At 46.0% G+C, this 27,043-nt stretch overlaps 1 protein-coding gene across 2 annotated transcripts in view; it reads right to left on the bottom strand.

Annotated features, from left to right (window-relative positions):
- Positions 1 to 22,887, bottom strand: part of SLC27A2 (solute carrier family 27 member 2) — a 59,045-nt gene extending 36,158 nt beyond the window's left edge. For both annotated transcript variants that reach the window (XM_075531754.1, XM_075531755.1), the window contains exons 1-2: positions 22,410 to 22,887; positions 3,611 to 3,820 (exon numbers count right to left, since the gene is read on the bottom strand). In XM_075531754.1, the coding sequence (XP_075387869.1) occupies positions 3,611 to 3,820; positions 22,410 to 22,887 (688 nt within the window). The remainder of the gene's footprint in view (positions 1 to 3,610; positions 3,821 to 22,409) is intronic.
- Positions 22,888 to 27,043: the final 4,156 nt, after the last annotated feature.

Raw genomic sequence — 27,043 nt, 5'->3', positions numbered from 1 at the left:
ACTTTGTTCATCATGCACACGGGTACAAAGAAGAGCTTGAAACACAGAGAACCCACGACAGATAACCCCCTCCGGACCAATAATGAGAGTAGCGATACCAGGAGGGGAAGAGAAAGGTGGGGGGAGGAAGGGGGAACCGATCACAATGATCTACATAGAACACTCTCCCTGGGGGACAGACAACAGAAAAGTGGGTGAAGGGAGACAGTGGTCGGTGTAAGTCATGAAAAAAAAAAATCTACAAATTATCAAAGGATCAGGAGGGAGGGAGGGTGGGAGAGGGGGAAAATGAGCTGATACCAAGGGCTCAAATAGAAAGCAAATGCTTTGAAAATGATGATGGCAACCTATATACAAATGTGCTTGACACAATGGATGGATGGATTGTGATAAGAGCTGTAAGTGTCCCCAATAAAATGATTTAAAAAAACACCCCAAACATTTGCTCATATATTCTTGCCCCCCTTTCGCTCCTCCCCCTGCACTTCAAAATGTAGAGATTATTCTGTTCTTTGTCCCGCCCCCTCTCTTAGCTTTTTATCATGGAGCTCTGTCCACATTTGTACACCACAATTTTTCTCATTTTTTCACATTTATTTAGTCTCTCTTTCTTGCAGCTGTCTCAAGTTTTCCTTTAGTTACATCCCCCCCCCCCCCCAAATGATGTTGCAGTGGAAAACCTAGGCCATATATTAGCTCACTGGTAGTGTGGTGGTTACAGGTTGGTGGCTGAGCCACAGAGTGCGCAGTTCGAAACCACCAGCAGCTTGGAGGGAGAAGGACTGGGCTGTCTACTCCCGTCAACAGTTACCGTCTTAGAAACGCACCGGGGGTCGCTATGAGTCACCACTGACGGGATAACAGTGAGTTTTTGCGTTATACGAGTTCACCGCTTCGAATGATGCTATATCAGTGAGATGGCTGGCTCGGAGGGTGTGTCTGTGCCATTTTGACAGATTACTACATTGGCAGTCACAGGGCTATCCCCCCTTCACTCTCCCATCCCCCATATAGGGATGTGTCTGTGTCCTCATAGCCTTGCCAAAGTGTCGTCTCAGTGGGTGGGTTTTCTGCCAATTGGAACGGTGAATAATGATATCATGGTATATTTGTTAATGTGCTTTTCTCTTATTGTGAGTGAGGTTTGATCAATTTGCGCTTCCTTAGTTATAACTTAACATAGCCTTTTTGTAAGACATCTTATTGAAGGTACAAATATATGCTATATTGTTTCCCATGGAAGGTCGCTTTCACTGGGGAAGGCATGGAGTTTGATACGCTGATACGCTGGCTTCGTGAAGAGGGCGAGCATTCTCTGTAGGCTTAGCCCAAGGCTAGCCTGAACAACAGCGATTACTTATAAGTCACAGCAATATGACCAGCAAATCACCATCAAGGTAAACACATTCCAAACTTAATTTTTTTCCAGCAGTGGTCTAGGGCCACAGTGCTAGATTTAATGTTCTATTCTACAGTGATGTTAAGAAATAGGAGGAATCTTCAATAAATGAGTGGTATTCACTGCGAAAAAGAGCTTTCTGAATTATGTGAGAGATCTCAGTTATATTTTTACAAAGAAAGGCACATTGTTATTGCTTTGAGATGAGAATATTTTTCAATGAATAATTTTGTGCTAATGATTACCTTTGGGAAACAGGGAAAGCATTTTGTTTTCTAATGACTTTTTTAAAAACAATTTATTAGGGGCTCATACAACTCTTATCACAGTTCATACATATACATACATCAATTGTATAAAGCACATCTGTACAGTCTTTGCCCTAATCATTTTTTTCTCCTCTTTTCTTTTTTTACATTTTATTAGGGACTCTTATAACTCTTATCACAATCCATACATATATATACATCAATTGTATAAAGCACATCCATACATTCCCTGCCCCAATCATTCTCAAAGCATTTGCTCTCCACTTAAGCCCTTTGCATCAGGTCCTGTTTTTTTTTCCCCTCCCTCCCTGCTCCCCCCTCCCTCATGTGCCCTTGGTAATTTATACATCGTTATTTTGTCATATTCTAATGACTTAAATGAGTACTTTTCATTCATTTTATTTTTCCCCTTTATTTATTTATTTTTCATTCATTCTAAAAGAAGCAACTTAGCAAACACTTTACTTAGAGGTCAGGAAGAAAGCAAAATTAATACCCATTAAAGAAACATTTTGAATTATGGGATTAAATTAAGGAGAGCCCATTCTTTTTCTCCCTAAAATTAGTTTCACATTTGACTATCAAGCCATAGGTTATGAAGAAAATTTGCCCTTGTTTATTCAATATTAAGACTAGCACATCCCGCCACTAGCCAGAAGCTGGTTTTATCTCAATTATTTCACTAAACTCTCCAATTTTAGTTTTATCACCCCAATCAGAGAAGAAGGTGAAGGTCGGATCTATTAAGAGACTATCTGACTGCAGTAGAGACATTTTAATTTGCTCTGGTGCCCTGCCAATTTGTTGGTGACAAATTACGTGTGCCAAAAGGAAAAGGAAAATTGGAGACTACTGTTTGGGAATCAGCTTTAAAACATAACTCCCCACGCCCCCACACTCTGCCCCATGGCATTTAAAAGAAAATGCTTAGCAAAAGTAACTGTATGAAAGGAATTCAACATTCAGATTAAATCCAGGGCCAGAGTGGGGGAAAGCAGATGGGTGATGAAGTCTTAGAGGTGAAAGAGAGAGCTCTGTCCACCAGTCACTTGTGCTGAGATAAAAGACTCAAAGAACCTTTAACCTTATTTAACAAGAAAACTCAAACGCACCACCACTGAGTCCATTCTGATTCAGAACGATCCTATAGGTCAGGGTCGAACTGCCCCTGTGGCTTTCCAAGACAATTTATTCTTAGGAGTAGAAAGCCTCATCTTTCTTCCTCAGAGTGGCTGGTGGTTTCAAACTTCTGACTCTGTGGTTAGCAGTCCAACGTGTAACCCCTATGCCACCAGGGCTCCCTTTCTTTTCTTAGTGGTTCGTGAAGTCAAGGGGCATCTTAAAGTTGAAGGCATCCTACATTTGCTGAGAGAGGATTTTAGGCCCCTGCCCCAGAGACATTTTACGTCCATAGCACCGGGCAGCTCTCAGTCAGTCTGCATGGGGAGCTAAACAAGGGCCCACAATTTCATATCAAAATAAGCCAACTGTAGCCCGAGCATCTTCTCTGGTGCTCCATTTCCACTGGATTATACATTCTGGATAGACTCTGGATATGATGTCATCAATCCCCAGCAGATACTTAAAAAAAAATTCTAACAAGCTTAACAAATTCTAAAGTCTAAAGAATTCTAACAAAAATTCCAACAAGAAAAAAAAATTCCAACAAGAATTCTAATAACAATCTTAACAAATAAAATTTCACCCATTGCCTCAATTATGGTTTGGATTTCAATGTCAATGAAAGGGAATAAAACTTGGAGAGCCCTAAAAGGGAGGGTATGCTATGAAATAACTCAATTTCCACAGGAGAAGAGCTAAGTCTCCCAAAGCATTAGTTAGCTGATACATTTTACAACCAGGGAATAATTGTGAATTTAGCCCAACAGGTAGCTCCATCTGAATTGGTTCATTTAAGTGAGTCCCGCTTTTAATGTTTTACCTGTAGTTCCAGAGGTGTAAATGTATAAGGCAGGGGTGGACAACGTAACTTCAGACCTCCATGACTCCGGGATAGGTTCAGTTGACACCTCGTCCACTTTGTCCAGGAAAGAGCCAACCCCGTCTGTGTTAGAACTTCTGCTCACATAGAAGATGGACACGTCATCTTTTTTCAGACTCGGCAGCACCTCTTCAATAGCTGCTTGCAGCTCTTTATTTAGTAGGGGAAAAAAAAGAAAGAATAAACCACCACAAATGAGTTAGTCCTTTAGGAAAAAAAAAAAAACTCAAGAAAACCCAGACTCACGACCATTTAGTCCATTGGGAAAAGAGTAGCCTGGTCTGGGGGGGAATCTGTTTGCCTGGGAGTAGAAAGCCCTTCCAGTCTGCTGACTGTGTGGTAGGCAGCCCAGCCCAGAACTCATGAGTGAGGGTTCCATTAGTACATCCAGCCTCATCGTCATGTTGCTTTCAGCACGTTTTGGCTAGAATGTGTGAACATGACAAATTATGTTTATCATGAGGCTGTTTTTTTTAAACATGGGAGTTGCGACTTGAAAAATGTCCCAAGATTCTAATATTTGAGAGAAAACTGGGTTTCCTGATTGCAGCGGATGGCAACAAATGGACACATGCGTGCAAACGAAGACCTCTAAGCACATGGCTGGCACACCCCTCAATGCAGTTCTTTCTAGTACGGGATTCGCAGGACCAATCACGAAAGCAAAACAAGGGAGGAGCAAGGTTGGAAAAGAAGACAGACACGCTAGCCTCGCCAAGAGGGCAGAAGGAAACCATATACTAAATGCTGTTTCACACATCTGTAATCTAAGTCCTCTCAGCTAAGCTCAGAAGAAAGCTCTAAACTTCCCGAGGACATTCTATAAAAAAAAAAAAAAGGATTAGTCATGTTTTTCAACCTGCGGGTCATTATACATTCGTGGGTGTTGAAATCATTTAAAATGGCCAGTCTTTAGAGCTGGACATGCTATTGCTGGGCCACGGTAAATAACAGACGTGGCAAGAGCAGATACATGCACGCACACTCATGTTCATAGCAGCATTATTCACAGTGGCAAAGAGAGGGAAACAGCCTCCAGGCAACATCAACAGGTGGATGGATAAACAACTCTGGTACATAGGCACCGTTAAAGATGACGCAGTGTTCGAGAATAACACCTCAAACCTTGACTGAAACTGGAGAACATCATGCTGAGTGAAATTCACCCCCAGCCCCAAATTAAAACTCACTGCTGTTGAGTTGACTTCCACTCACAAGGCCCATGGGACAGAGCCGAACTGGCCCTGTGAAACGGGCCAATCACATAAGGGCAAATATTGTATCAGACCACTACTAGGCGTCATCAGGAAGAGATGTACTTTCAGAATGAAGCACTCTTTGAAGGTGACCAGGGTGGGAGGCTACATCATGAACTAGGGGATACACGCAAATTCCCTTGGGGTGAAGGTGAAAGCAGTGTACAAGAGAGGAAGGTAGCCCCAAATGAACCAGGGCGAGGAAGACCCGGGAAGATCACAGGGTAAACGCGGTTCCATAGCCGATCCTGCAATTGCAGCAGGAACGACAATCTACAAGTGGCCCCATAGAGAGACATGCAAGCTGGACAGGAGAGGGAAGGCCAATCAGACGACCCTCATCAGCACAGATAAGCACACAGAGGCTATTTCCACATGTGGCTTTGTCGACATTACAAATACATTCATGAATATGCTCGAGCCTTCAGGGGGTGAATGGATGCAAATGTCTTAGCCATAACCAAACACCTGAGGGAACGCGTCCCGGGCTTAGAAACTCAGGACCACGAGCTCATGGAACATCAATGTCAACTGGCATAGCATCGTCCACAAAGACAATGCTCTACATTCTACTTTGGTTCATAGTGATGGGGGGGGGGCAGCATTTTAAGGTCCAGTTATGAGTCTCTCCCCCTCCAGAGAAAGAAGGGTAAACAAACAAAACACAACACAAAGCCAATCACAAAGATGCACAGGGACATGGACCACTTGAACTCCAGCCTTCAAGATCTGGAGACCAGAGCCCGAGGATGCCTGGCTCCCACGGTCAACTGCTCTGAAAGGGACACAATAGGAGGTCCTGGATTAAGTGAGAGAGAAAAGTGTGAAACAAAAAGGACAAAAGAAGAAGAGGCTCCCTGGTTTTATAAAGACTGGTAGAACCCCAGAGACTTAGGCCTCAGTCACCCTTTAGCAGTTTAAACCACCCAGAGGCTCAATGTTCAGGCAAACAATGGACAGGTCTATATGGTGAACAATAACACCAGGGAGGCCCATACTCCCTGCCTTAACTAACTGGTCAAGATGAAAGGGAAGCGTTTCCCCAGGGATAAAGCTTAGACGGCAGGAAGGGCTATGAAGGAAGCACAGAAGGAAATGGGGACCCCTGTGAGGAAGCGGGAAGAGGATTGTTCTATCATTGGGACTGCAAGCAGTGCCAAGAATTGAAATGTGTATAAATCGTTGAGCAGAAAACCAATCTGTTCTGTCAACTTCCATCCAACTCGCAACAGAATACAGTACAATGGCCGATGTTTAATAAATGAAAACAAATTTCAACAGAATTTTTCACTGCACATCACACTTAGCAGGAGGTAAAATAAAGCCTTGTTTTATGAAAGGTAGTTTCAGCGATGTGGGCATGAAAATGCATTTCTTACTATCTATCTATCTATCTATCTATCTATCTATCTATCTATCTATCTATCTATCTATCTATATCTACATATATGAATAGCCACAGGTATACAGGTGTATATATATATATATGAAAGGCACTGATTTAGATAATTTAATACAGAAGTCGAATGTAATGTTTGCATGTAATTTGTATACCCTTAAACCATTAAATGAGAATACTTTTTTGTTTAAGCATGTGCCAGATATTTCTTTCTAGACTAGCCAATTCTGACGGAAGGTGAGATGGGTGAGAAGGGGCTTGGGATGAAGGCCCAGTTACATGATATGTAGGGGTGACCCTCAGAGCCTGAGGGTATGCAAGTTTTCTAGAAGATTTTATGAAAATACCAGGCAACCAATCCTGTCCCATATACACGACCAGCTTGGTCAGGCTGCCTGTTGGGTGGAATCGTTTTCAGTGGATCCTTGTATGCTTCTGTCAAGGGTTTTCAAAGGAGCCTTGATGACCTGCTCTCTTTCTGTGGACACGGGGAGGAAACATCATGTTATTCTGGGGATGGATAAAGCTTCTCTTTTTTTTCTTTTGTGTAGTAAAGGAGTAACTGAGAGGAGACAGAGTTTAAGCTTACTGGTATGCACGGATAGAAGCCTGGTGGTGTCATGCTTACGAGATGGTCAGCAGTTTGAAACCACCAGCTGCTTTTTGGGAGAACAACGAGGCTTCCTACACCTGTAAAGAGTCACAGTCGCAAAAACTCACAGGGGCAGTTCGACCCTGTCCTAGAGTGTCGCTGTGAGTTCGGCATCAACTCCATGATAGTGAATTTGGTGTTGAACTATAAGAATTATGTGAATATGTCTATTCTTAATTAGAAGGTAGCTCAAGATACCAAGCTGTCACCTTGGGCATGTGCTACCTGATTCCTCTTCTATGCTTTCTCTTTCAAATGTTTTTGCATGATGTCTATCATGTATTTAATTCTTTAAAACTTTTAACTCAAGGGATTATGGGCACAGTGAAAGAGAAATAAAAAGGTCAGAAGGTCTTATAATGAAAACCAACCGATCCAACCCCATCCCTCTCATAGCTGAACCTGCCGCCCAGGGGCAACCATTCTCAATTCCTCTAGCTGCATCTTTTGGCAACAATATCTCGCTAACCCAACAATGTGCGTTTCCTCTTGTGACGAGGATGAAATTCCAACTTCTCGCCCTATCAAACGTGAATTTCTCCCCTCCCCATTTTATCCCCCCTCTACCTCCAACTTCACTTTATCTGTATGAATCTGTCACCAATCATGCTTTTGCATTTTTTTCCCTGAGCAAATAGGATTTATATCTGTTCTGAGACCATAATGTCCCATTTGCCTCAGTTCTTTTTCTCCACCTTTATCGCATTAGGCTCACCGGTCCACCATCCTCTTACAGGAACTTCTGTTTCTCTCTTCTTTTATTTTCTGAACTGCTTGCTCTCTAGCCCTCTTGTACATCTGAAAGATTGTTTTAGAAACATTTCTGCTGTAGAAATCTAGAGTGATAATGGCTAATCCCCACCACTTCCCTGCTTTAGGTCTTCATGATCTCTTATTTGATTAATAAAATAACCCCTAGGCCAATGTCACTGCCTCCAATCTCTCTGTACTTGCGATTGATCATCTTTACTTTGGCTTGACTTTGGTAAGCACCCTATTCAAAATTCTTCAACGGCTACTCTATCCTTGGGGATCAAATCCACTTTCCTTAGGTGGAAGGCACGGTCCTTCCCAGTGTAATCCCTGATTTGTTTTTTTCTGATAGCATCTCCTACACTTCTTCCTCTTGTCCTTTTTCTTTTAATCAAACTACATGAAGCCCTTAAATGTGCCCATATTCTCACATCTGCTTACCTTTCTCCATGTTTAAATGTCCTTCCACCCTCTTTTCTCCTAGAAGACTCCTGCTTATCCTTCAAGACTAAGCCTAGTCAGGTCCTTTAACATTATGTCCATGTCCCAATCATGGTCCCACTCCCACTTCCAAAGTCCCACCTATAACTGCTGTATTGATCTGTCACCAGTCATGCTTTGGTGACAGTACCCTTTCCCCATCCAAAGCATTTTTCATCTCTGTATCTCAGCAACTCCCTTGGACACCATTATGACCTGTGCTCATGGTCTCCCCCAACCGGATGATGTCTTTTTGTCCTCTTTAAGATTTAGTAAGTGTTCTCCTTAAATTAAAAAGGATAAAGACTCAGTCTAGGTCCCATTTCTTTCCCATCGCAGTCCCTTCTCCTGCGAAGCGAGGTGCTCTCTTCTTGGGGTCCAATCGGAGCTTGCACAGAGCTCCATGGGCTTGATTTGTCTTCTCCCCTCCCAGAACCCTAGATAAATGCTCAATACATTTTTACAAAAAATACGCACACATCATTCTATTAATGCGTGTGGACGAGACAAAAGGGGAAGCCATCAAGCTACTGATGCTAATCCAATGGATGGAGATCTTACAAGACCATGGGATTGACAGACCTCTGATAAAACATCATGCAAACTACAACCATGTCTACGATACAGGTATGTTTTCATACAAGTAAGGACCCGTGAAGTAAATAAACTACAATGAAAATGACCACATTGCAGAGAATTTGAGATGTCTCCCTTCTTCCTTGACTCTCTCCCCACTTCTTTCCTTCCTTCCATACCTTCGTTCCCACATTTCTTCAATACCTATTTCAAGGGTGCCCACTAAGTGCGAGGTAGGGTTCCACACATCGTATGCAAAACAGTGCCCCTGATTTCATAGAGCCGGGATCAAGTGGGGGAAAAGTCAAGTTAAAAGAAAACATCCACTTAATTAAAGTGTCCTAGGTGTGACCCTAGGGGGAGGGGGTGTATTTGGGGAACACAGGGAGGGGCACAAAGACAACCCGGAGGAACTGCTATTTAAACTGAGACCCGGAAAAGGAGCAGGAGACAGTGAGTTAGGAAGCAAGTGAGATGAACTGAGCGTGTTTGTGGCAAAGGGAACGGTTGATGGGAAGGCTCAGAGACCAGGCAGCATGGTGCCAATGGAACTAAAAAAAGTTAAAGCTGGTTGGTGTGGAGAATGGGAGAGCAAACAACCGAGGAGAGAGGCTGGCAACACAGGGAGGGATCGGGTCAGGGAGGGCCTGGCTTATTATACCAAGTAAGTGGATTTCATAGGCATGCTGGGTTGAACAGTGCCCCCCCCCCCCCCCACCAAATTCAGGAGATCCCCTGGCCTTTTTTCCTGAGGCTCATTGGAGTGCACCTCAACTGCTGACTTTTAGGTTAGCCCCTGAGTATGCTAACCATCTGTACCACTTAGAGACTCCAACCAGACATATCCAAATCACTGCCGCTGAGTTAATTCTGACTCATAGTGACCCTATAGGACAGGGTAGAACTGCCCGAGTTTCCCAGACTCTTAAAAAAAAGTAAAGAAAAAAACATTTTACTAGCACTTCTTCCACCTCGCATACAATAATAACTCAATCATATCCAGAAGAGTTGTCCATGATCATCAGACTGTGACTCTTTCTGGGAGTGGAAAGTCTCAGCTTTCTCCGGCAACAAGACATGGCGGCTCATATCATTCCAGCTGCTGTAGTTTGGCTTCCCTGGGAGGCTGAGCCCGAGGATTGTGAGCAGGAATGCTCTGGGGACACCCCTGGTGAGGCTGTAAGGGAAGCGAGACTGGATGGAGGGGGACCCTGAGCTGTAAGACAGTCGTAGCAGTGGCTCCCTCAGTGGTTTCTCTTGAGGGACTCTGGATCCCTCAACGCCGTCCTAAATTAAGTGGGCTTTGCTTTTATGCCCCTGCGTTAGGCAGTCCCTGGATGTAGGCTGGGGTGCGGGTGCTGGTGTCTGATCTTGGGCAAGCAGTTCCCTCTGGTCCAAGTTCCCATTGGAGAGGGTCGTGGCTGACAGTGGTCAGATCCAACACTCCCCGCAGTTTAAGTGTCCTGAAGCGGGGATGTGGGCAGGACAACACAGCCTCTGTTAGACCTCTCTTTTTTTTAAAAATTTATTTTAACAATTTATTGGGGCTCATACAATTCTTTTCACAGTTCATACATATACATACATCAATTGTATAAAGCACATCTGTACAGTCTTTGCCCTAATCATTTTTTTCCCTTTTCTTCTTTTACATTTTATTAGGGACTCATACAACTCTTACCACAATCCATACATACACATACATCAATTGTATAAAGCACATCCATACATTCCTTGCCCCAATCATTCTCAAGGCATTTGCTCTCCACTTAAGCCCCTTGCATCAGGTCCTTTTTTTTTCCCCCTCCCTCCCCATTCCCCCCTCCCTCATATGCCCTTGGTAATTTACACATCGTTATTTTGTCATATCTTGCCCTATCCGGAGTCTCCCTCCCCCCCTTCTCTGCTGTCCCTCTCCCAAGGAAGAGGTCACATGTGGATCCTTGTAATCAGTTCCCCCTTTCCAACCCACTCACCCTCCACTCTCCCAGCATCGTCCCTCACACCCTTGGTCCTGAAGGTATCATCCACCCTGGATTCCCTGTACCTCCAACCCTCATATGCACCAGTGTACAGCCTCTGTCCTATCCAGCCCTGCAAGGTAGAATTCGGATCATGGTAGTTGGGGGGAGGAAGCATCCAGGATCTGGGGGAAAGCTGTGTTCTTCATTGATACTACCTCACACCCTAATTAACCCATCTCCTCGCCTAAACCCCTGTATGAGGGGATCTCCATTGGTCGACACTTGGGCCTTGGGTCTCCACTCTGCACTTCCCCCTTCATTTAATATGATATATATATATATATACATATACATATATACACATACATATATACATATACACATATATACACACACTTATATCTTTTTTTTTTTTGCATGATGCCTTATACCTGGTCCCTTGGGCACCTCATGATCGCACTGGCCGGTGTGCTTCTTCCATGTGGGCTTATTTGCTTCTGAGCTAGATGGCCGCTTGTTCACCTTCAAGCCTTTAAGACCCCAGACACTATCTCTTTTGATAGCCGGGCACCATCAGCTTTCTTCACCACATTTGCTTATGCACCCATTTGTCTTCAGCGATCCTATCATGGAGGTGTGCAGTCAATGATATGATTTTTTGTTCTTTGATGCCTGGTAACTGATCCCATTGGGACCACTCGATCACACAGGCTGGTGTGTTCTTCCATGTGGACTTTGTTGCTTCTGAGCTAGATGGCCGCTTGTTTATCTTCAAGCCTTTAAGACCCCAGTCACTATCTCTTTTGATAGCCGGGCACCATCAGCTTTCTTCACCACATTTACTTGTTCACCCACTTTGGCTCCAGCCGTTGTGTCGGGAGAGTGAGCATCATAGAGTTCCAATTTAATAAAAGAAGGTATTCATGCATTGAGGGAGTGTTTGAGTAGAGGCCCAAGTAGACCTCTCTTTCCTACAGATCTTAAAGCCTTAAAACTTTTCTGTGGAAAGAAGAGTGAAGAAAGGCAAAGATGTAGAGAAACAACCCAGAGGACTGAGGGGACATGCATTCCTCAACCTCCATGACCCCAAGGCCTCATAACTTCACACAGATAAACATCTCTCAGGAGAAGAGTGAAACAAGCTCACTGTAGCGATTTCTTTAAGCAAGGAAACTGGAAATGACTTCAATGTGCAACAGTAAGGTCCATTAAAATGCTCAATTCGCAGGAACCTACTGAAACAAGCATCAAAAACACTGCAGCGACCTAAAGTATTTCCTATAATCAAGGAAATAAGAGTCAATCAACAATCATGAATTAATAGCTATGTTTGTGCAAATAGGTATGGGAACCATGTAGGAGAGGTCGCTATAAAATAAAAAGAGCCACGTCTGGATTCTAAGATTCCCATCTTTCTCTACTAATCACTCCAGTACAATTTTTGGTACACTGACTTAATTTTTTGGCAGAAAATTGTACTTTCTGCTCAGTGTTTCGTAAGGCACGCAGACCTGCCTTTAAAGGGGACTTGCTCAACTTCTTGGTAAAGAACATAACTCAAGCTTGGGTCAAAGCTTGGGCATGAGCAATCATATTTATGGAGGACTGCCTTCACGGTGTGGACTGCGTCCACCTGTCATTCTTGTTAGTCTGGTGCCACTGTGGACTGAACTAGACCTTCGGAGAAAGCAGTACACTCCTCCATGATGAGAAAGCCTGTGATTAAAACTTCCCTCACCCTTGTAAAGTCCGTTGTGTTGCCTTGTTGAGAAGAAAAAGGTAGCATATGATGTCCGCTCTCTGTTCAGGATGAGACGAGGACATTTGGACTGGACCGATCCATTCTGGAAGGCAGGGTGCGAGGGCAGATGAGAGAAATGCATCACCCTGGGTTTCCCAGGTGGCGAGATGCTACTGGCTGAACCTGCAACTTCCTGAGAGGAAATGAGTAGCCTTTGCAAACGACCCCATAGCTTGCGCGGGACTCCATTTGGCTGCCTCCTTTTAGGGATAGTTATTGAGTCCGTTATAGAAAACTCCCCAGAAATGTTGATCAACAACGTGAGAACTGCATGGGAAGAAGGCAGTCAAAGGAACTTCATTGGAGTCACAGTTAAGAGGATGAATGCAAAATGAACCTGTCGGGATCGATGGCTTATCTTTTGCTCATTCAGAGGAGCAACACAAACTGGTGCAAACACAGTCTTTGGAGACAGACTGAGAACAATCCTGAAAGCGCCATTTTTAACTGTGCGGGAGTAAGCGTCTTTAACGGGAAAATACTACTTGGCTTATAGTTATGTAACTGTGTAATTTACTTACTACTAGTTGTCACTTCTCTCAGTTAAAGTTCGTATTTAGGGGAACTCTCACTTTCTAAAGAGTCCTGGAATCAAAGGTAATGATTTGTCACGCGGCTACCAGGTCACACTAGGTCCACGTAACTAAGGCACCTCTAATTGTTATCATTTCAGATTAGTTAGCGACCATGTCACTTATGTACCGACTATCTTTTCCCCTATTTCTTGGAGGCCGGGGGGAAGGTCTTTTAAAAAATCTTGTTTGTTATACTCATTCTAGAGTGCCTAGTGGGCGCAAATGGCTAATGTATTTGGCTGCTAGGCAAAGGTTGGGTGTTCGAATCCACCCAGAGGTACCTTGTGAGAAAGGCTTGTTGACCTACTTCTGAACAAAGGGACCCCTGAAATCCCCCCAGAGCAGTTCTGTCAGCCACATTTGGGCATGCCAAGAGTCAATTTGCACAGATACACTCGTTAGTTATGCACAGTCGTCCTAATGACACTTTTCCAGACGAGATATTAACAGGTGTATCAGCGCTTATTTTCCCTTCTTTACTCTCCTCCCGGAGGAGCCCTGGGGGATCATGGGTACTTTGGGGGTTACTAACAGCAAAGTCAGCAGGACGAAGCCACCAGTGGCTCCTCGGGAGAAAGAAGCGGCTTCCTAGCTCCAGAAAGATGGACAGTCTTGGAAAACCACGGGGCAACTTTGTCACATAGGGTCGACTGGATGGCAGTGAGGTTTCTCTGTTGAGTTGTCCCTTCGTGTTTCTAACAACAATGAACTATACTCTTCTGCCTTCTTCCCCATATGCTGGCTTGTTCTCCCGTGGAGATGCACAATCACATGCCCTGCCCGCAGTGCAACTTTTGGTCACGGGGGGCGGGGCAAGGCCAACATGCTAATAGAATCTTTTTGTCATGCTCTCCATTCAGACCTGGGGTGACTTGGCGGAGAATCCAGTCCTTGAATAAACTATCCCTTCGGGGTTCTCTTCATCGTCCCAGTCAGACCGTCTCTAATAGTGATCTCAGCTCATCTTTTGGTACGGAGAGAGAAGCTCTCTCCCACTGTCCGCTGCCTGGGAAGGTGGACACAGAGAATTTAGGGGTCTCTGGAAGGTGAGCCAGCCTGTGATGAGCCAAGTATGAGATGGAGATTTTCCCACAACAGGTTATACTTGATTCTATTCAATTACTTTCCATGATCTTATGCCCACCCAATGGTTCCTAAGCGCCAGAGAAGAAAACCTGTTATACTGAATCGGAATGGTGGACTTGTTCACTCAACAAACGTTTGCTGTCTCCTCTATGTACTAAGCGTTAACCCACTGCTGTGGGGTTGATTCCAGCTCACAGTAACCCTACTGGACAGAGTAGAGCTGCCCCACAGTGTTCCTAAGGCTAGACCTCTTTCCACAAGCAGGCTGCCTTGTCTTTCTCTGGGGGCGTAGCTGGTGGGATTGAACTATTGACGTTTCCATCAACAGCCCAGAGTAACTCACCGTGTCACTAAGGCTTTATGAGGGCAGCATGCGAAGATCAAAGCAAGACGGCCAAGCCTCTGGGACACTCATAGCTCAGTGAAGCAGCCCTCACCTACATCCCTCATTGAGTGGCACAGACAGAAAGGACAGAGATGAGATCGTTCTTCTGCATTGGTTCTGAGCTCAACTTGGCTTTGGAAAAGAATCTCCTTCCTGGGAATGGAGGCCACTACTGTTGACCATTCCTTGGAATCGGAGTCCCTATTTTCTCAACATTAGAGTCCCTTCAATCAACAATCTATAAGTGGTTACTACTTGTCTTAAAAACAAACAAATTCCCACTCCCGGTTTAGCAGGAGCCCTAGTGGTGCACTGGTTAAGCACTTGGTTGCTAACGGAAAGGTTGGCAGCTTGAGCCCCTTGGCAGCTCCAAGGGAGAAAAGAGCCAAGATTAAATAACTTCGAGGCGACAGGCCTGCACATCCTCGGGACTGTCTTAGAGGGTCACTGGGAGTTGGAGGCCTGCCCAAGATAAGTGCATTTGGTGTAGCTTTCAGTCAGAACGATGACCCACAGGGAAGGCACCAGGAGTCAAGTGCAGCCTGCTTTTGCTCTTGAATCTTTAGGGAGGCATTGTGCTATGGCCTGATAAAAGTGGCCTTCGGTGCTTCTTCTGAGGAGTCCTGCTGGCACAGGGAGTGAAGCACTGGGCTACTCACGGCAAGGTTGGCAGTTCGACCCCACCAGCTGCTCTGCAGGAAGATGAGCTGTCCCCTTTCATGAAGATGTACAGCCTTGGAAACCCTATGTGACAGCTGTCCTCTGTCCTACGTAGTTACTATGAGTTGAAAGTGACAGATGAGCAATGGGTTTGGTGTTCTTTGGGGCTGGTGGACCTCCCTCCAACTGAGGGGCCCAACTCAAGTGTCTCAGATTCTCCCAGGAAGTCTTCCCCCATCCTCTGCTCTCTTCCCTCCTAACACTTTGTAGCTCTCGCAGCAAATTGACAACGTTCCTTTGGGTGTCACACAAATTGTGTAATTGGCTGAGTTCTTTTGTTGGGCTGTAGAGGCTTGCAACTCCCATAAAGCGTTTCAGTCTTGGAAACCCACGGGGGCAGCTCCATCCTCTCCTACAGGGTTGCCACGAGTCAGATTGACTCAATGGCAGTGAGAAGATCCTTGGACAAATTCCTCTTCCGAGCTCCTTATCGATCCAACCACAGCAACGAGCTTGTGCCCTGCGAGGACTCACCAAGTGAGTTAGACATTAAGTCAGACATTCAATCAGCTTCTGTCAATCCAACTTCACTAGCGTGTATGAAAGGAGTCGTCCTTGGTCCCAATACTCGTGTTATTATGAAGTTTGCTTGGTAACTTTCAATGATGCAATATGAGAGCGACTGGGAGCAATTTTATTTATCACGTTCTTTAAAAGAGGTCCGATTTTTTTCTTTCTTTTTCGGGGCAACCTTACTAAACCAGGTGAACGGCAAACTGAGACTTCCTCTAACCACTCTGAGTCTCTTATAATTGTTCTTGCAGGAGAGAGGGCCTTTAGCTGCTAGCCTGGTATAAGAGGAGCACCAGCACACTGGCAATACTGTGTGGTTATTTGTCGTCAAGCAGTATAGACTTGGCTAGTGAACTGATAAAGGGCCATGCAAAAGACCTGGGTTACTCTCCTGGTAGAAGAGCAACTATAGAAATAATCGTAATTCTAGTTTTGATAGCAAATAACAAAAAATAAAATAATCATTTAATAATGAATTATTTCAGTCCTCTGAACAAAATAGTTCATGCAGCATGACATTAAATACACCTCCCCTGGACTGTGATAAGAGTTGTATGAGCACCTAATAAAATGTTTAAAAAAAAAGAATAATTAAGATCTTTATATTAAAAAAAAATAAAATAAGTAAATACACCTCCCCATTTTGTCCACGTTTTGTCTTTGGGAAATACCGGTGCTTGGCAAATACTGGTCCAACAAGTTGGCTTAAATCAACTGCAACATAATTTCATGCATTTGCTTCAATAACGGAGAACAAATTTGTCATATGAAGCCATGGAGAAGGGCTCTGAAATGTCGTGTAGCAGGAAAATCATGTTCTTTGGGAGACAAAAGCTCCTTTGATGCAGGGAAGTGTTTTTGAGGCTTAGTTTTCAGAATAGATATTCTGGGTAGGGCTGAGCCTCATCAGTGGTCTCCAGTGGACCCTGACTCAGGACAACCCTCTGTGTGTCATATGCTAACAGAACTCTGCTCCATAGACTTTCCAGTGGCTGATTTTCCAGAGAAGACTGCCAGGCCTTTCTTCTGAGGTGTTTCTGGGTGCACTCAAAATGTCAGCCTTTCGGTTGGCAGTTAAGTGGAGTCACGGCTTGCATAATCCAACAAAGCTTTATAAGATTCCCAGGCAACTGGAGCACCCAACCCTTATGCAAAACACCACTGCACTGGTCCTTGAAATGGTTTTCAGAACTGGGCAGGGAGTTATAACTCAAGTGTTCCCATTAACTCCCAAGCCCTGACACCGGGATTTAAACAGAATCGGGCGCCATTGACTTGCCGCCATTACAAGGTTCTCAAGCTTCCCCCGCTTTGTGGAAGGTTTTGATAGTGTGATGTCATAAAGAGGGCCCTGGACGGGGAGGAAAACATTGGGTTCTGTCCCCTCCCTCTGTTGAAAATGAGTCACATCATCCCGGGCAATTGCTGTCACCCCTCTGGACCTTTGTCATCTATCAAACAACTGGTTGAAACCAGATCGGTTGTTTCTCTAAGTCTAGCCCTCAGACCATCTGCTTCAAACTCCTCTGGTGGTGGGGTGGGGTTTGTTACAATTCATATGCCTGGGCTCCACCACAGTCCTGTGGAACTAATGTTTTTGAAACCTGCAGATGATTCCTAGGCTCATTATACTTTTCTTTCTCAACTTTATGTTCAAATATTACATTCATTCTAGCTGGAGAAGTATAGGATCTGAATCTCTAAAATCCTTCCCAACTTTAATTTCCAAGTCCTTTCAGAATCTGTCTATTCGACAAAATACCAAGCCAGACCAAACCAAACTCACAGTCTTCAAGCAGATGCTGTCCCATCGCAACCTATAGGACAGGGTAGAACGGTCCCTCTGAGCTGCTGAGAATGTAACTCTTTACGGGTGTAGAAAGCCTAGTCTATTTCCTCCAGAGCAGCTGGTGGTTTCAAACTGCTGATGTTGCACTTAGCTGCCCAAATCATAACCATGACCCTACCAGGCTCCGTCAACAAAAGACACACGGGCACAGTTTCTCAAAATGCAACCTTGTTCGCTTATCCCCTTTGCGGTACCTGGATCCGATCAGAATATAATTCGGCACTAGTTGCAAACTATACTTTCAAGGGTCCGAGCTCTGTCGCAGGCCATTTTGCTGCCAGAGTGCCTTAGGCGACCCCCACCCCCTGCCGAGAGCCTGGTTCTAGTTTGACTTGAATCTAGGGATTTCACTGTACTCTCCATGGACACTGACCTAAGCATAAAGTTCTATGGCAGAGGACCACTGCCTGGGTGGGGTGCCAGAGGCTATATTTCTGAGTATATAACCAAACTATGTTACACTGCAATACAACTTTATTAAAAACTGAAACTCTCCACCAAGTCTGGAGGAAGACTATTTACAGGTTTTTCCTTTTTTAAAATTAAAATTTAATTAATTTTTTGTTCACCGATTTTTTTGTTGTCGTTGTTGTGTTTTCTTTTGTCACTTTGTCTTGTTTTTTTGTGTGCATATTATTATTATCTGCAGGTCTATCTAGATAAGATAGGCTGGATGAACAGTCTGGAGGAGAAAACAACAGGACCAGTGGTTCTGGGGGGACATGGGAGAGGGGGAGGCAGGGGTAAGGAGGTGGTATTGACCAACCCAAGGCCAAGGGAACAACAAGCAATCCAAAATTAGTGGCAAGGCGGGTGTGAGAGGTCTGGTAGGGATTCAGCAAGGGCAATGTAACTGAGAGAAATTACTGAAACTCACATGAAGGCTGATCATGAATAGAGGAAAGAATTAGGAGGCAAAAGGCATTTATAGAGGTCTAAATTCAGGTAGGTACATATGTAAATATATTTATATAGGATGATGGGGAAATAGGTCTATGTGCATATATTTATAGGTTTAGTATTAAGGTAGCCGATGGACATTGGGCCTCCACTTAAGTACTCCCTCAATGCAAGAACACTTTTGTTTATTAAATTGGCATTCCATGATACACACCTTCCTGACACGGTCGCTGAGGACAAATGTGTGCATTAAGCAATTGTGGTGAAGAAAGCTGATGGTGCCTGGCTATCAACAGATATAGTGTCAGGGGTCTTATAAGGCTTGAAGGTAAACAATCATCCATCTAGCTCAGAAGCAATAAAGCCCACATGGAAGAAGCACAGCAGCCTGTGTGACCACGAGGTGTCCATCAGGTATCAAGTATCAAAGAACAAAAAAATCATATCATTGTAAATGACGGGGAGTGAGGATTGGGGACCCAAAGCCCATCTGTAGATAATGGGACACCCCTTCTAGAAGGGTCTCGGGGAGGAGACGCGCCAGTCAGCATGCAATATAGCAACAATGAAACATACAACTTTTCTCTAATTCTTAAATGCTTCCTTGCCCCTATTATCACGATCCCAATTCTACCTTACAAATTTGGCTAGACCAGAGGATGTACACTGATACAGACAGGAACCAGAAATACAGGGAATCCAGGACAGGTGATCCCTTCAGGACCAGTGGTGAGAATAGAGATTCCAGGAGGGTGAAAGGAGGGTGGGGAGAAAGGGGGAAACTGATTATAAGGATCTTCATATAACCTCCTCCCTGGGGGACGGACAACAGAAAAGTGGGAAGGGAGGGAAACATTGGACAGTATCAGACATGACAAAATAATAATTTATAAATTATCAAGGCTTCATGAGGGAGGGGGAAGCAGGGAGAGAGGGGAAAAATGAGGAGCTGATACCAAGGGCTTAAGTGGAGAGAAAATGTTTTCAGAATGATGAGGGCAACAGATGTACAAATGTGCTTGATACAAAGGATATATGTATGGATTGTGATAAGCGTTGTATGCTCCCCCAGTAAAATGACTAAAAAAATAGAGACCGAAACTCTATTCAAAACTGAAAAATGAAAACCACAGATATTCAGAGTAGAACTATGCTCTACAGAGTGTTTAGTGGCTGCTTTTGTGGAGAATAAATTGCCTGGCCTTTCTTCCAAGGTGCCTCCGGGTAGGTTGGAACCTCCAGCCTTTCTCTTAGCAGCTGGGTGTTCATTGTTTGCACTACCCCGGGGACTCCTGTAACTCTATGAGAGTCACATCAACCTGGGCTTCCTTTTCAGGTAAACTCCAAGCCTTTGATAAAACCACTATGCCAAATCAATGCCCATGGAGGCAGCAGCCTGGAAATCCACTGCCCTATGGAATTGGAAACATCTGTTATGAGAGACCTCTTTAAGAGGTTCAAGAGCAAAGAGGTCACTTGGATGACTAAATAGTTCCTGACGTAAGCCACGCATCATTTTAATCACCTCATATCCATGTGCAAGCTGGACACTGAACAAGGAAGGCAGGAGCTGAATCGATACTTTTGAATTAGGAAGTTGGTCAAGGATGTTGAATCCACCATGGACTGCTGGAAGAATCAGGAGAAAGATGAGGCTTTCATATAATCCAGCTTCCCTCATTATCTGATTGAGTACTACTCCCCTAAAGATGTGCGGTCCTGGATTCCCACCAGGACGGTTCTACTCTGTCCTGCAGGATTGTTCTGCGTTGAAATCTAGTCAATGGCAGGTTTTTTTGTGTGTTTTGTTTTGGGTTTGAGCCAGAAGAACAAACAACTCTTAGCTTGGAAGGTCCTTAAAATCGAGGACAGTTGTGTCTCATGTTCTTTGGACGTGTTATCAGGTGGGACCAACCACTGAAGAAAGGGATCGTGCTTGGTAGAGGTTGACTGAAAAAGAAGATGGCCCAAGTGGGATGGACTGACACAAATGACCGACAGTGGGCTCAAACATGCGCAGAGAGTTCATGACCTGGCAATGTTCTGTTTTGTTGTACATAGGGTTGCTAACTGGACGGCACTTAACAACAACAACCAAGTTCTTTATTAAGTTATGGGCTTCCTGGACACTTCAGTGAGGAGGAAGGTAGTATTTAAATGTCTCCTGCAGTGGTACAAAGATCACTGTGCTAAACGGTTTCTCTAAGTAAGCTGATTAAGCAATTGGCTTATTCCAATTACTAATCAGGGAGCTTTACTTCTTTTTCCCAGGCAAGTAGGAATTGTTAGGTAGTGGAAAACACAATTTTTTTGAAGGGCTTACACCTTCCAATAAGTTTGCTTTAATATTGACCCCTAACCTCCCCCACCCCCACCCTTTAAGCTTTCAGACAATGCCTTTATTTTACGAGATTATTTGATACTTACAAATAATTATTTGATTATTTGTAAAGCAGGTGTGTAAGCTTCCTGGTTTCCCACCAGGGAACTGACACCTCACCCTTCTGAGACTGAACTTGCCTGCGTTTCTCAGGGATGAAATGAAGAGGTAGACCAGACGGCAGTTTGACCCCTTCCAGTTTGAACTTGACAGCCACGGAGAGCGAGGTAAAGAGCATGGTTTTTGGAGTTGGGCAGTCCTAGTCTGGGATTCGAAGCATCTGTTTTCTCAACAGTCTAATGTAAGAGGGTAATGCCAATTCCCCCCAAGGTAAGAAAGGAACCCAGCATGGGGTGTGGTATAGACAGGCATTCTCGAATGGTGAGTTATCCTGGCTCCCCTTGCCCTCACCACGTCATTCATCATTCAACCCACCCCTGGTTAGGCATCCTCTCACTAAAAGAGCAAGAGACCTTCTCTCTGGTTCTATCCAAGGGCAATGACTAGCCCTCTGGGAAGGAAAAACCATTTGCCCAGCTACAGGTTCTCCATTTCTTCCTCACCTGGATTACCACCGTCATTTCCAGCCTGGTTGAAACGTTGAAACCTGAGAGGGGCAAGTGCAGAACTGAAGGGATCACAACCAGCAGACATACACTGGGGGCTCTCAGGAGCACTGCAGCAGATCCCCAAAGTCTTCTCCTTTGGGATCAGGCCGGGTCTCCTCTACAGTGAGACACGCCTGGGGCGCTAACAACACATGAGGGCTGGAAGCAGCGGTGAAAGCTGCCTTCCAAGGAAAGGCACACAGCCAACTAAGCAGCAGTGGGAGAACCACGTCCCAGGATCCTTGGCTTTCACTCAAGGTCCTCTGCTTTGCATTGTAGCTGGTGACCACGAGGTCAGCAATTCAAAACCACCGGCCTTCTCAGGGAGAAAGATGGCGCTTTCTACTTTTGTAAGTTGCCTTGGCAATCCACTGGGACCATTCTACCCTGCCGTATCAGGTCCCCACGAGTCAGAATTGACTGGATAGCAGTGAGTTTGGTTTGTTTACTGACAGTATTGGTGAAGAGTTTAGACTTTGGAAGTAGGCAGGCCTCTCCCTCCTCCCTTCAGCTGTGCCACCCGTGACTTGACTTTCCCTCTCCCCTCACGGGCCTCATCCATAAAAGCCAAATTGGAAACCCTTCCTGTTGGGAGGATTAAAAGTAGGTCCTGAGGCACAGTGCTTACCAGTGCTTCAACCGTTGGGCGTTCTAATGATCGCTAATCAGACTTTCAAAGCAACTTGGTCAGACCCTTCCTCTATACTCCTGGGTCCCTCCCAAAGCCTTCACCATTAACACCCCCACCCCCACCCCCACCCCACTACACTACGCTGCTGTTGGCTGGCCAAGGCGCGGAGACACTTCAGTGCCAGGGCGCGCGGCCCGTCCCAGGGGCTCACCTGGCGCGACCAGCAGCACCTTCGCCCCGCAGCACTGGAAACAGTGCAACAGGGACTTCGCGCGGATGTGGTAGTTGAGGCACGCCATGGCACAGCCCAGCTTGGCCAACCCCAGCCACAACCACACGTAGGCGGGCTCGTTGCCCATAAAGAGCGCGACGCAGTCCCCCTGGCGCAGGCCCAGGAGGTCGTGCAGCGCCCGGGCCACCTGGTTGCTGCGCCGGTCCACCTGCGCGTAGGTGAGCGTCTCATCGCCGAAGAGCAGAAAGGGCTTGTGCGGGTTCCGGCGCGCTCGCTCCACGAAGAGCCTCAGGATGGTGCGCACCGGCCGCCGCTGCCCGTAGCCGCGCACCCTGCGCGCCACGCCGGCCACCCGCAGGAAGTAGCCCATGTCCTGGAAGAAGTAGGGGCAGCAGAAGTTGAGCAGCAGCGGCAGGAGCAGCAGCCCCGCCAGCGCGGTGTAGAGCGCCGGCAGCATGGCGGCGGCGCCGGCGGGGCCCCCGGTGCCCGGCAGGGCCGAGGGCGCACTCCGGGCGTGCAGCGCGGCGGCGGGGCGGGCTCCGGGAGGACGGCGGGCGGGCAGCACTGGGACCTCGGGGTCGCGGAGAGGCCGGGACAGCGGCGGAGCGTCTCGGCGGGCGGCTTCTCGTGCTGGGCGAGCGCGGGCGAGTGGGTGCCCGAGGGCGCCGGGCGGGACCGGGCGGCTGAGCCCGCCCCCTTCGCGGGGCGCCGCCACCTGCGCGCGCGGCCCGCCCCTGCGGCCCTCCCCCTCGGGGGTGCGGGCAGGCGACGCGGCAGCTCTCTGGGGGGTCGCGGGCACCGCTCTGCCGGAAGACGCAGGTCCAGGGTCAAGTCTGGACTCGCCGCGCTCAAGTCCGAGACCTCCCGGAACCACAGCGAGTGGATCAGAAGGGAGATGCTACCGTGAACGGAGCGCACGCGGAGCTCGGAGGCGGGACGCGCACTCGGGGCTATTGGTATTCCCGGTGGATCGCAAATAGAGTGAGCTGCAGACATAATTGATTGTGGTGATCAATAAAGGGCCTTGTTCGTGGGAGACACTCCTAAGGTGTATTAATAGCTGTCCCAGCTGCTACCGTCAGACCAGAAACACATCGCTCCTTCCCGGTGGGTCCCCAAGGGCTTTCCACCTAATGGGTCTTTGTTTTAGAGTTTGCTCCTGCGCAACTGCCTGGCGGTCGGTCTCCTGTGGACAAAGGCGTGAGAGCGAGGCTCTGGTCCAGCTCTCCCCAGTTCCTGGGCAGGTGGGTGCGGAGAGGACCCTCTGCTCCTAGTGGACTCCGCGGTTTGGCAAGAAGTTCTGCCAGACACAGTCTCGTAAAATTACATCCTGGGGGGTTGGGGTGGGGTGTGTGTATGTGTGTACGTGTGTGATTTCGACTTATTCTAATATTTTGATCTCTCGTCCCGTGATTTTCCTTGCTATCTGTTGACATTTCTTGAATATTCTCAGTCCAGTTCAAACGTGGCTCTGTTAGAGGAGGTGAAATAAATGCAACCCACTCGCCTTTCTCAAAAGTCCTTTAAAAACGCGACCCTTTCCCTGAATTCCCTAATACTCAAAACCAAACTCACTGAGTCATAGCGACCCCTGTCAATCTCCTGGGATTATGACTACGCAGAGGCTGCATGCTGACTCCCGAGGAGGCTTCAGGTCTCAGTAAAAGCGATGCTCTGCTTCCTGCCTCCAGCGTTCAGCTGTGGCCGTCCCTGAGATGAACTGCAAGCAGTCAATTGCCCGCACGTGAGATAACTGCAAATAGTGAATTGCCCGCACGTGCCAGACATTCTGCGAGGGCGGTAAAAAAAAAAAAAAAAGTACTGTCACAAACAGACGTCTTTACGAAACAAAAACATAAACCTAGGGTGCTATTGTTTTTCACCAGACCCTCCACCCAGGTCTAGTCACTTCTGAAGGCAGCCTTTCCAGGCCTCTAACTTTTCCTGGAAGTATTCTGTGCAACGCAAGCGACTCAAACAGTTTTTTTTGGTTTGTTTAGGTTTTCAGAACCAAAAGAAGCCTGAAGGAGCAAGATCAGGGGTGTAGGGTGGATGGGGGTAAGATTTTTGATGGAAACTCTTGAAGGAAAGAGCAGGTGTATGGTGACGGGGGTGGGGTGGGGGGGGGAATCCTTAAGAGTTCTGGTCTTTTTCTCACCAAAACAACTTTCAATTTTCTTAACACCGTCACAATAAGCCCCATGTCCTGTATTTTTTTCCGAGAAAATCTATTGAGTGTGCTCCTTTGGAATCCCCTCCCCCTCCAAAAAACAAACCATACCCTTCACCCCTGACCTCTCAACTTTGTCTCTCAACTAGCCTAGCGGATCCCCCAGGGGGCTTAGCCATTTGAAACCAGCAACCATTCCTGGAGATAAGGCTGTTTCCATAAAGATGTAAAGCCTCAGGATCGCTAAAGGGGCAGTTCCACTCTGTCCTGCAGTGTTGCTATGCATCCAGTCACCTCAATGGCAACAATTTTTAAAGTATTTTTTTTAAAAAAAACATCTTGGAAGCCACCGTTTTGATTAGACTTTTTTTTAAATTAACACCCCGCCAAGACTAAGACACGGCTCTTACTGAGTGATCTTGTCTATAGCCATTCACTGATCATACAGACTTGTTTGAACATGCTTTGCTTTGAATAAGCCCATGCACCTGTGAACTAGATGCCTGGTAGCAATACTTTTTTACTTACCGAAGTATTTAGGAGCCGGCCAGTAATCCTGCAAGGGTGGTGATTTAAGACAGCGAATCAGAATAAAGAGCTGGTAGGTAGAGGAGCCCAGGTGTCATAGTGATTACACACACGTTGGACTGCTACCCACAAGGTCACCATTTCCAAACCACCAGCAGTACTACGGCAGAAAGACAAGGCTTTCTACTCTGACAACGAGTTACCGTCTAGGAAACTGACAGTGGTATTCTACGCTCTGTTATTGGGTCGCTATGAGTCGGAATTGACTTAATGGCAGTGAATTTGGTTTTGGGTAAGTAATGGGTGGAGTCCCCATAGTTCAACGGCTTCAGAGCGCAGCTGCTTACAGAAGGTTGCTGACTCAAATCCACCCAGCCCCTCTGCTCAGGAGACAAAGCCCAGCAGTCTGGCGAGCTGTTCCCAGGAAGATGACAGCCTGGAGAAAGCATGTAGGACAGCTCTACTCGGCCACACAGGATTGTTGAGTTGAAAACTGACTGGAGGGCACAACCCACAACAGAATCACCACCGTGAAGGTTCTGGAGTCATTATCAGTCTGGTTTCAGGGCCCATGCAGTGAGCCACGATGCTAAACTACCTCCCCTTCTCCAGGTTTGTGCTTATATATACCCATATCCTCCCCATCCACCCATCAGTTTTCTTTCTTTCTTTCTTTCTTTCTTTCTTTCTTTCTTTCTTTCTTTCTTTCTTTCTTTCTTTCTTTCTTTCTTTCTTTCTTTCTTTCTTTCTTTCTTTCTTTCTTTCTTTCTTTCTTTCTTTCTTTCTTTCTTTCTTTCTTTCTTTCTTTCTTTCTTTCTTCCTTTCTTTCAACAATTTCCTTTCTCCCCCTACACAATTTTCATCTTAATGGTTTTTATTTGTGGCAGCTTTTCCAGGAGCCCCATTCTCTTTCCCCGATATTCTCTTTGCTGATACAACTCGGATTCAGTGGCTGGTTGCATCATTTCCCTGGGGCTGACATGGGGGCTTACAGCATCCCCAAGGAGAAAGCAGCGGTGTTACCCCAAATAGGGGCCACCATGTCTACTGGGAGGATAGGCACATTTCATGGTAAAGTTCAGAGCCAGTCCTTCCTTCCTATTTCATTGCCACCTCTCTCATTCCTTCTTCAAGTTCAGACACTTCCGTTGGGCCTCCTAGATCTCTCTCTGATGTTTCTGAAGTGATTGCTCTCTACCCAAAGTGCTAGATTACTACCAATGCCAACTCTTTTCTCTCCTATTCTGAGGATTGTTTTAGCCTTGGACTTTAGTCAGGAATGTCTTTGAATTATAAGTGAAATAAAACAAAACCTAAACTGGTCTAAGTATAAACAGGGATTTGAACATTAACTGAAGAGTCCAGGGGTCAGATGGGCTTCAGGCAATCTTTAGCCTGTTGCCTAAGGGATGGCATCATCACTCAGTACTCCACCCCTATGTCTCTGCTCAGTCTCCACAGTATTGCCCTAAACTAACTTTGTACCCCAGATGGGGAGCTCACATGACAATAGGGGCAATACTGAGGAGACTGAGCAGTGGTGACATACTGGGTCATAAAGCCAGTTGACTGACTGCTTTCTAGATCAAGTTTCAGAGAGGAACACAGACTTGTTAAGGATTACATTTTGTGCCCACCCCTACCTCCTAGACCCAGGAAAGCATGGATGTGAAACCACATGATGATCTCCAAGAAATTCCATGACCACACATGTTGCAGAAAGACAAGGCCCTTCCTGCTAAGCTATGAGCTGACACATCGAGCTAGCCTTCCCCTAAAACTGGCGCCTTAAACCGTGAGAGACTAAACACCTCTACTTGTAGTATTTCTGTTACAGCAATATTCGATAACACAGATAGGACAAGATAAAAACATTCTTTTCTTTTAAAAAAATCATTATTGGGGTTCATACAAC

Source organism: Tenrec ecaudatus, chromosome 14 (assembly GCF_050624435.1).
Source record: "Tenrec ecaudatus isolate mTenEca1 chromosome 14, mTenEca1.hap1, whole genome shotgun sequence".
Classification (NCBI taxonomy): domain Eukaryota; kingdom Metazoa; phylum Chordata; class Mammalia; order Afrosoricida; family Tenrecidae; genus Tenrec; species Tenrec ecaudatus.
This window is presented reverse-complemented; position numbering and strand designations above follow the sequence as displayed.